Here is an 11,437-nt window from a genome sequence, read left to right as displayed (position 1 = left end):
TGCCTCCACATGTGACCCATCACTCCACAATCATAGCAACTCCTTAGCACTGGAGATGGGAATTGAAGAGAACCCCTAGCACCGAAATGACTAGCAGATGCACCTAGCATAGAAGAGCCCTGAACTGATGGAGGAGGGGATGGACACTGAGCTGGAAGGGCACTGAGTGATGACTGGCCCTGATGAGAACTGTGAGAACCATAACCCGATGACGCCCCACGATAACCTGGACGAGCTGGCTGAGCATGCCTGAATGGACGACCTCTGCCATGCTGAAACTGACCTCTCGAAGGAGCACCACCATAACTACCAGATCCTCGAGGCCTTTTGGCCTCCCTCTCATCTCGCTCCTGGCCCAATATCACGAGCAATGTCTACAACCTCCTCAAAAGTAGCACTAAACACCCTCTCCCTAGTTATGAGAATACAAACGTGATAAGTGAGGCCATCCACAAACCTCTGAATCCTCTCTCTATTTGTCGGAACCAACCAAATAGCATGACAAGCTAACTTTGAGAACCTTATCTAATACTACGTCATAGTCATCTCTCCCTGACGCAACCACTAGAATTGCTTGCGCAGCTCCTCTCTTCGAGATTGTGGCACATACTTCTCCAAAAATAGAATAAAGAACTGCTGCCAGGTAAGGGGTGCTACCCCAACAGGCCTATGCCTCTCATAAGCCTCCCACCAAGTGAAGACAGCTCCAGAAAAGTGAAAAGTAGTTAAAGCGACCCCGTTGGTCTCTAGAATACCTGCTGTGCGAAGAATCCTCTGAACTTGTCCAAGAAACACTAGGCATCCTCGCCCTCTGCACTACTGAAAGTCGGAGGCTGAAGTCTACCAAACCTCTCCAACCTGTACTGCTCGTCCTCTGGCATGGCAGGAGCTACATAGTCCTAAGCAGCTGCAACTAGCTAGGATGGATGTGTCCCCGGTGTCTGAAGTCCCTGCAAAACCTGCTTAGGTGTGCGAGCGGCGGGAGTCTGAACGCCTCCCCCGACCTGAGAAGTAGTTGCGGCTGTAGTAACTGAGACCGCCTGAGCTAGGCCAGTGCATACTGATAGAATCTAAGCCAAGGCCTCCTGAAGACCCGAAATCACAATGGGCATAGCTGGTGCCTGAACTGGTGCTACTGGAGTGTCCGTAACTGGGACCTGATCCTGAACTGGGGCGGCTGGTGGATCTACTGGTACTGCCTTAGCTATTGTGCGGCCTACACCCTTGCCCCTACCGTGATCATGACCACATCCTCGGCCTCTAGTGCCACAACTGGTGGTACTAGTGGTCTTCTATCCTGACCGGTAGCGCGTGTCCTAACCATCTGTGAGAGAATAGAATAACAGAAGTTTAGTACTCGGATCAACAGATTCGCATGACAAGAATTTCAAGAATATGGAGTTTTTCCTAAAGATTTTGCAGCCTCTCGAGGATAAATACAGATGTCTCTGTACCGATTTACAAGACTCTACTAAACCTGCTCATGACTCGTGAGACCTATATAACCTAGGCTCTGATTCCAACTTGTCACGACCCTAAACCCAGACTCAATCATGATGGCACCTCTAGTAAAGACAAGGCCAGCCGACACAAACTCCCAATTAAATTAATAGATAATAATTCATAATTAAGTCACTAATAATGATAAATCCTATAATGGAGTGAAATATATCAACTACGGAAAACCAAACACAACCCGACATTGGGATGTCACTAGTCATGAGCATCTAACATAGTCAAAGTGTATGAAAGAGTTTATTCAATCTATTACATAACTAGAACAAGGGAAATAAAATAGGAGGGGGAAACACTGGGCTGCGAACGCTGAGCAGCTACCTAGTGGACTCTGAATAGCCTGCTAAGCAATCAACCCTCACTGGCGGGACCTGAAGCTCCTGAATTTGTACACAATGTACAGGGAGTAAAGTGAGTACTCCAACTCAGTGAGTAATAATAATAATAATAAATGAAAACTAAGCGGTAAGAAATCACATAAAGTACAACAACATGCTATAAAGAAGTAGTGTAAAACCAATAAAAGGGAATGATACAGTGAAATCTTATAAAAACACCTTAGTTCAGAATAAGATTCTTTAAAACACCTTTTTAATAGTTAAACACGTAAATGAAAAGCAGCTAGAAAAGATAAACACATAAAATTCGCCCATCGGGCACAATGTCAACAGAATCATCCCCTCAGGCAGTAACATGGAACAACACTAGTCCCTCGGGCTATATCTCATATCACAATGGGTAACCGCGCTCACTAGGGTGTACAGACTCTGGGAGGGGCCTCTTACGGCCCAAGCGCAATATCAAGCTATCTTGTAGCATAATCAATAGGCTCTCGGTCTCATATCAAGCCACCTTGTGGCGTACAACTCAGACCCTTGGCCTCACAATCATAATTAGTACAACACCGCTGCGGCGTGCAGCCCTATCCCATAATAATCCTCACAACACAGGCCCTCGACCCTACTCAATTAGAAATCTCTAAAAGTCACTCGGGCACAGTAAAACATGATGCTCAGCCCAAAATATCATTTAAAGTATTAAAACAGAGTAAACATGGCTGAGTTATGAAAATAGTAGAATATAACATGACTAAGTACAAATATAAAATAAAAAAAGTGAGGAAATAACAGTAAAAATCCCCTAAGGGTCCAAATAGTTGGCACGAGGCCCAAATATGGCATTCAGCCCAAAATATGATGATAGCAAAGAGTTTTCAATATGCGTAGTAAAACAGTCATTCGGGATGGACTAAGTCACAATCCCCAATGGTGCATGGCCCCACGCTCGTCATCTAGCGTGTGCGTCATCTCAATAGAGCACAATGATGTGAAATCCAGGATTTCATACTCTCAAGACAACATTTACAATCATTACTCACCTCTATCCGGTCCAAACTCTAGCCCGCGATGTCTTTCCCTCTCGAATCGGCCTCCGGATGCTCCAAATCTAACCAAAATCAGTGCAAAACCATCAAAATATGCTAAGGGAACAAAGCCCACTTTAAATAAATCAAATTACAACACAAATCTCGAAATTGGCCAATCTCGGCCCCCGGGCCCACATCTTGGATTTCGATAAAAATTACATCAATAGACTCCTTATCACTCCCCAAATTCATTCATATCAAAATCACCAAAATCCAACCACAAATGATCCCTCAAATCCCTAATTTTAGGTCTCCAATTACAAGCTCTAGTTCTTCAATATTAGGCTTAAATTTCATGATTAATTAGGTAGAAAACACATTAGGATTACGTATAAAGTCCATAAATCTTACCTTCAAGTGTCCCCCCTTGATTCCCTCTTCAATCCCCTTCAAAAAGCTTCAAAATCGCCCAAATATGCGGAGGAACTTATGCCCAAAATCGCGAAAATGAGCTTTTAAAACATTCTTCCCAGGCATTCAAACCCTTCTTCGCGAACGCTGTCAACCCCTCGTGTTCGCGAAACACAAATTTAGGTTGACCAAAAATTCCTCTTACGCGAACGTGATAACCCCTCGCGAATGCGATGCTTTAGCACTCAACCCTTCGCGGACGTGATGACCAACGAGCTCAACCCTTCATGATCGTGGGACATCTTTCGCGAATGAGAAGGCCAACTTCACAGCCTCCCAGCCTAACCCTTCACGAACGCGAGGATCTACTCATGAACGCGAAGTCCAATTGTCTGCAACACCCAACAACAGATTTCTGCAATTTTTCACAACATTAAATGGTCTGTTTAACCACCCGAAACTCACCCGAGGCCCTCGAGACCTCAAAAACATATGCCAACATATCACATAACATCATTCAAACTTGTTCCAACCTTCGGAACGCTCAATACAACATTAAAACACCAAATTCGCATCGGATTCAAGTCTAAGAATTCCAAAATCTTCTAGATTCCGCTTTCGATCAAAAAGTCCATCAAACCACGTCGGAATGACCTAAAATTTTGTAAACACATCCTAAATAACACAACAGACCTACTGATACTTTCGGAATTCAATTCTGACCCTATATCAAAATCTCACCTATCAACCGGAAAACGCCAAAATTCCACTTTTGCTAATTCAAGCCTAAATCCACTCCGGACGCCAAAACACATTCTGATCACACTCCTAAGTCTAAAATCTCCTCACGAAGCTATCCGAACCATAGGAACTCATATCTAATCCCTTTAACACATAAGTCAACATCCGATTGACTTTTCCAACTTAAGCTTCCTCAAAAGAGATTAAGTGTCTCAAACCTTAACAAAACCTCTACGAACCCAAGCCAACCAACCCGGTAACACAAAATATAGCTGAACAAGGCAATAAGAAGCAGAAATGGGGAAAACGGAGCGATAACTCATTAAACAACCGGTCGGGTCGTTACAATAGATTTAACATTATTTGTAGAAAAAAAATTAAGATTTTGGATTGGAAAGCCCAATTTTGGATAGCCCAAGACATTTAGCCCATAACCTCTTTTAACCTAATAGCACCCCACTTCCCTTTAAAAAAAGGGAGATCAACAACCTAGAGCTAGGACCTAATTTTCAGTCGCACCCCCTTTGTTTCTAGGTCTAGAGGAGCCGTTTTCCTTCATCATCTTCACCCCACCGGCTCCTCCCTTCACCACCAAGCTCGCTGGAATCCAGCAACAATCTCCAAAAGCACACCAGCGACAAGACCTCATCATCTACCTCTATCGTCTCCCACCATTCATCGCCACCTTCATCTTCAACTCTATACCCACAACAACCAGATAGCCGCCGAGCTCCATCACCACCAAAATTCCACCACCTCACAAAAACCAGTCCCCTCTAACCCCCCTCCCCCCCGGCCCTTATTCATCTCCGCCCAAACCTGCAGTAACAGGTCTAAAATGACCAGGCAACCCCCTTTTTTACACTCATATACCATCTCCCAATCCAAACTCACCGGAACCCTCGCCTCATCTAGCTGCTAAGAAATAATTCAACCAACAAAAATCAGATCGAACGTCAAAACATTGTCAACGTCTCGCTCTTTTTCCATAGATCTACTTCTTACTCTTTTCGCGACTTTAGCTCTCTCTTTGTTTCCGTTATTGTTTGAGTCCAATTTGAAGCTCGTTTGGTGAGTTGTTCGGAGTTGAGTGTTGAAGACGTTAAAGGTCGTCAAGTCCGTGTTCCGATTGTGGTCATCTTCCGGTTCGTCTTCTGAGTTGCAATTTTGAATTCATCAATAAAAGGTCCAATTCTAAACTTTATTTGCTTTTTGATTTCTAGACCTGTTGCTCTTATTTGTCTCCCTTTTGTGCTTGATTTTTGAATGGTTATGTGTTTAGCATGCTATTGGTTTGCTGGTGTTGAGTTTAGCTGTATTGTAAATGTTTTTTTCCAGTTAATCCAGAGAGTGGTTTGAGCTCAATCATCCAATTTGAGTTGATACCTTTTAGATGTTAAACAAGTAAGTTGGAATGAACTCACGAAAGAGCCTTCAACGGTGTGAAGATCATTACAAAGGCAATAGTTTGTTTTCTGTTGGTTCTAACTCATAAAAGGCAATTGTAGACTACTGGAGAAATTGTTCATAGTCCTTAATTTATTCCAACTACTCTAGCTTGTGAGGGGATGTATTTAGATGCTGACTTTGAAAAGTGGATTAAAGAATTAGACTAAAAGAAAGAAACAGTAGTTTGAGCTTGGATTGATTGTCTTAGTTCTTTATTCTGCTTTGTTGCTTTTAATCGCTAGAAGCATTTTTAGGTAGTTAATGCCCGGGTAGGCAATCATTAGGATTTTCGATGTTTATTTGACATAATTACAGGTTCCAAAAATAAACCAAGGTATGTGTTCGCGCAACTTCGGCAAAACAATCATAATAACAATAAAATGCTATTAATTGTGTACATGTTCGCATGACACGATTACATTTTTAAAATGAATATTCGTAAATGCTTTAGGAGCGGTTTAATCTATCATCGTGATTGTGTACACATTTGCATGACATAATTACGATATTTTCCAAAATAAATCAAGGTATGCGTTCGCGCAACTTTGGTCAAGCTTTTCTTAATAATAATTATAAAGTGTTATTAGTTGTGTACACGTATGCGTGACATGATTATTGACACACCAAATGAAATGAGTACACGTACGCGTGATTCGTTTCAAATTAAAAAGCGATAAAATGTAAAAATGTACCTAGGTTATAAAATGAGTTAAACAGATTTAATTACGCGAGGCATGATTAAAGCGACTGTGTTAAAACCACGGAACTTGGAAATGCCTAACATCTTCTCTCGGTTACCAGAATTCCTTACATGGTCTTCTGTGTTCGCTGAACATAAATAGAGTCAATTTCCTCGATTTGGGATTTAAAATAAACCGGTAACTTGGGATACCATAAATTATCCCAAGTGGCGACTCTGAATTTAAATAAATAATCCCATACCGATTATTGTCACTTTAATTGGAAAAATCCCCTATCCCCCTCGGAAAAAGGAGGTGATACATCTTACATGTTATTTGGCCCTTATATGCTTTAGTTGTAGTCATTTCCTTTATTATTCTCTTGTTACCTCTTAATTGTTGAGTTCTTTTATGACTACGTGCATATCTGCTATGTTTCCAAATTGTTGTGATTGTCTGCGTAGGTATAACGTGCCTTACATATCTTGATATTTGTAAAGGTTGTTGTATTCCTTTGATTTTATGTGATTCCCTTATTGCCGTGTACTCATACTCTTGGTTGTAGAAATTCTCGTAAATTGAGTTATTGAATTATTGTTGTTGATTTAAATTAATGTACCGGGGATCGGGTTGCACACTGCAACAGGTAAAATAAGGGTAGATTATTATGATAAAATAAGGGTGAGTTATGAAATTGATATTATATGGTGGGATCGGATTGTGCGTCGCAACATATTTTGTTTATTGTTATGATATTGATATTGTACGGTGGGATCGGGTTGCACACCGTAATAGGTGAAATAAGGGTGAATTGATATGGTGGAATAAAGGTTAATTATGATATTAATATAATAAGGTGGGATCGGGTTGAGCACCGCAACATATTCTGTATTTTGTATTCCCTGTTTTATTGTACTGGCTTCGGTTTCTTTCGTACGAGACCCTGATAAATTGTATTTCCGGTTTCATTGTTTTCTGAGGATTGAGTTATTGACATTGACTTATTGCCTTGCTGTCATTTCTTGAGTTCCTTTCCTAATACTTTTATTCTGCTGAATTGGTTTTCAAGGTGAATTTATTACGTGGAGTCATGATGTGTCGGAGAATTTCGGCACATTTAATACAAATTACTAAGATTTTAGCTTGTTTTAAATGCAATTATCTTTTATACTTATGTAATTTTAATGTTTTGCAGTGTATGAGGTATAAAGACCCAAGAATATGGAAATGAAATCAAACAACCGCAAAAAGGACAAGAAAAGGGCAAAATGCGATCGCATATATGAGAATGCGGACCACAAATCCAACATAAGGATCATATATTGCTCAGAGGAACCGCAAAGCCCAACAGTCTGTTGGCCAAATTCAAGCGCAAGAAATGCGGTCCATTATGCGACCGCATAACAGGTTTGCGGGCCGCATTCTGGATCGCAAACTCCCTGTAGAAGTTGTTGAAGCTGGAAATACGGTGACATTATGCGGTCGCAAATCAATAATGTGGACCGCATAACCAAGGTGCGACGACTACCTAGAAACTAGGGCTCGAAGATGCGATGGTTTTGACGAGAATGCGGACCGCATGTCTGTTATGCGACAGATATGCGGTCGCATAATCAACCTAGTGGGGCATTTTTTCCGAAATTAGTCCCAATTTTTATCCCACTATAAATAGATTTATTGGGATTTTGTGGGGGCATCTTGTCTGGTTTTTGAGTTACATTCCAACCTTTGAATATTCCTCTATTTTGGAAGCTTAAGGAGTGAAGAATCTTGCACTTTATAAGCTTTATGACATTTAATATTCTCATCTTTTTGTATTTTAGCATGAGTAGCTAGCTTTAAATTCTAAGGTTGTGGACCCTAAATTGGTGTTATATTAATGGGTATTTAATATATATATATATATATATATATATATATATATATATATATATATATATATATATAATGGTTGGTTGATATTTATTTTTATTTTTCATTCTTCATTTATTGTTAGTGGTTGCAAACATTAACAAGAGCCATTAAATTCTTTCTTTACTTGGAAAAGTGAGTTAGAGTTTGGTAGAAGTAAATATCAAAGACTCAAGGTTTTAAACCTTGTTTAATAGAATCGCTTAGGAATAAGTGAGTTTTATTTGGTATAAACTGATTGCTCTTAATTGCAATTCTTTTATATTTGGAAAAATCATAAAGAGGAAATACTACCTAACTACTAGAAAATATTGGGTAGTCATGTAGAATCATTTGCATATCTAAAGAACCTTCCATTAGAAATATATCATATTAACACCGATAGCATTACATTTCATTGAGGGGGACACAACTTTGGTTTCCTTAATCAAATTATTTACATTCTCAACATTACAATTACTTATCTCTTCACATCACAATCATATCATACTCTTGTTACAATTAATGGAATAGAATTATGACCTAAGTCAAGAAGCACACTACTCGAGTAGCCTTTTCACACCTATTCCATGTTGGATTCGACCCCAACCCTATTGGGTTATTATATTTGACACTGACCGCCTTACACTATTTAAATAATGTTTAACTTGAGCGTATCAAATTTTGGCGTCGTTACCGGGGAATACGATTTTGAAATTACTAATTAGTGTATGCTTTACTTTACGTCTTATTCTATTCCATCACAGTTTTCTTGTTTTGCTTGGTGTTGATAGGAACACATGGCCGAATATGAGGATGAAATGGAAGAGAATCCTTTTGCAGACATAGATGAGTACATCAAAGATACAAATGATATTGTACCTCCAGTTGTTGTGCTGCAACTTTCAAAGTGGAACATGGTTTAATCCTAAAGCTCAAAGAGGAGGGGTTCTTCAAGAATTCCATTGATGATGATCCGACACAACATCTTAGAAACTTCTTGGGTGTGTGGGCGATGCATAAGTAGAACAACGTCTCAGATGATGCCCTAAGGTTGAGGGTGTTCAAGTACTCACTAGCTGGGGACACAAGGAAATGGCTTCAAAATATGCCACCAAATTCCATTCATTCTTGGCCTAAACTTGTCCGAGCATTCTTAGCTAAATGGTTCCCGCAAGTAAGAAATCTGAGCTCCGAGATAAACTTTCTTTTTCAAGCAAGTACCAGGAGAACATCTACATAAGGTATAGGATCAATTGAAGTTATATTTGGTGAGGTCTCCCAATCATGGTTTTCTAGATTCTATCTTGTTGGAGAAATTCTACATAGGTTTAGATCCTATGAACCAATCTATAGCCAAGAATGCAGCTGATAGATATTTTATGGATAAGACATTCGCAATGGTCACACAAATCCTTGACAAAATGGCACAACATAATCAAGCTTGGAACTCAGAGGACACCACACGTGGAATTGCATATGGCTCTCCCTCCTTGACCACCATGATTAAGGACAATTAAGAAAGAGATCAAGTAATTGCAGGGCTTGCCACCAATGTCAATGTGTTGAAAAAAATGTTCGCTGAAAGCCAAACGAAGAAGGTAAATGTGGTGCAAGATGTGCAACCATCATTAAGTGAAGATTATGGGGAAGCCAACTATGTCAACAACTCTCAAGGAGGCTATCAAAGGCAACAATACCAAGGTCAAGGACAACAAAATCAATGGATGCCTAACCCGTAAGGGCAAGCCAACCAACAATGGTGAAATGACCAAGGTGACTCAAATCAAGAAAATTGAAATAACAACAACAACAAGTTCTCAAATCGAAGTTCAAAACCTTATGTTCCTCCAAAGGGTCAATATTCAAATCAAGGTTCCTCAAGTGATTCCAAGTTAGAAAGCATGCTTGAACGGGTATTGCAAAATCAAGAGAAGTCCGACACTTCTATGAGGAATATGACCGAGCTTGTTGGCTCTCATACCGCATCCATTCAAAAATTGGAGATGTAAATGAGAGATCTCTCTAGGGAACAAAGTCCAAAGCAAAAGGGAACACTTCCTAGTGACACAATTGCGAACTCAAAGGGTAGTGGGAGTGGCCCAACTTCTTATATCATGGAAATTACTACTCCGAGTAGGAAGGTACTACAAGGAGAGAGTGAACAAGTGGTTGAAGTAGAAGAGTCCGAACAAGAGGTTGAGGTTGAAGAGCTAAGTGTTGTTGAAGTTGAAAAGGTTCCGAAAGAGTTGAAAGTGCAAGAAGTAAATCGGGAAGAGGTAAAGGAAAAGGTAAAAGAGACACCAAAAAATCTACCACCTATTCCTAGACCTCCTCCTCCATTCCCTCAAAGACTTTCTAGGAAGGTTGATGATAGCAAACTCGAAAGGTTCTATGACATTCTCAAGCAGTTATCGATGAATATTCCATTTGTGGAAGCATTTCAAGAGATGTCGGGTTTTGCTAAATATTTGAAAGACTTGATTACCAAGAAGAGAACCACCAGGAATGAAGTGGTGAATGTGACTGACCAGGTTAGTTCCATCATTGCAACATCCACCGTTCAAAAGAAAGAAGACCTGAGAGATTTCATCATTCCATGTACAATTGGGGCACAAGATTTTGCAAGAGCCCTTTGTGATAATGGGGCTAGGATCAACTTAATGCCTCTTGCCATTTACAAGCAAGCAGGTTTAGGTATGACAAGTCCCACAAGTGTGAGATTGCAAATGACCGATCGTTCCTTAAAGAGACCGGAGGGAATTGTCGATGATGTGCTTGTAAAAGTGGGAAAGTTTCATTTACTCGCCGATTTCATAATCCTTGATTTTGCAGTTGACAAAGAGATCCCTATCATCTTGGGGAGACCATTCCTTTCTACATGAAGAGCACTTATGGATTCAGAACGGAATGAGATCAAATTCCGTGTGAATGATAAAAATGTTACATTCCAAGCAAGCAAGGGTATGAAACTACTACATGAATATGAAAGCATCTCAGTGATTGATGTTGTTAATCAAGTGGAAGATGTAGTTGAAATGAAGATGGAAGAACAATGCCTCGGTGAGGCGTTGGCGGCTATTTTGGTAAACTTCGATGGTGAAGATATAGAGGGGTATATGGAATTAGTCAATGCATTGGAGGGGCTTGGGTCCTACACTTATGCTCCGAAGAAGCTCTCTCTCGACTTGGAGAATATAGCCACTATTCCCGCAAAGCCTTTTATTATTGAGCCACCGCAACTAGAGCTCAAACCACTTCCACCACACTTGAGGTATAAATTTCTTGGCTCAAACGATACGTTACCGATTATCATATCTTATTTGTTGAATGATGTTTAGGTAGACCAATTGTTGGATGTCTTAAAGGAGCATAGGCAAGCTAT

General features: G+C 40.2%; 1 protein-coding gene across 1 annotated transcript; it reads left to right on the top strand.

Moving 5' to 3' along the window:
• The first annotated feature begins 10,064 nt into the window (after positions 1 to 10,064).
• LOC138878551 (uncharacterized) lies at positions 10,065 to 10,937 on the top strand. The gene is made up of 2 exons (XM_070158240.1): positions 10,065 to 10,441; positions 10,559 to 10,937. The coding sequence occupies exons 1-2, from the start codon at positions 10,065 to 10,067 to the stop codon at positions 10,935 to 10,937; spliced, it is 756 nt and encodes a 251-aa protein (XP_070014341.1).
• Positions 10,938 to 11,437: the final 500 nt, after the last annotated feature.

This window comes from Nicotiana sylvestris, chromosome 9 (assembly GCF_000393655.2).
Source record: "Nicotiana sylvestris chromosome 9, ASM39365v2, whole genome shotgun sequence".
NCBI classification, from domain to species: Eukaryota; Viridiplantae; Streptophyta; class Magnoliopsida; order Solanales; family Solanaceae; genus Nicotiana; species Nicotiana sylvestris.
This window is presented reverse-complemented; position numbering and strand designations above follow the sequence as displayed.

Coding starts and splice junctions, on each gene's coding strand:
- LOC138878551 (XM_070158240.1), top strand. CDS start 10,065: ATGAGAGATCTCTCTAGGGAACAAAGTCCAAAGCAAAAGGGAACACTT. Junction 10,442..10,558: donor GATGATAGCAAACTCGAAAG/GTTCTATGACAT, acceptor GAGAACCACCAG/GAATGAAGTGGTGAATGTGA.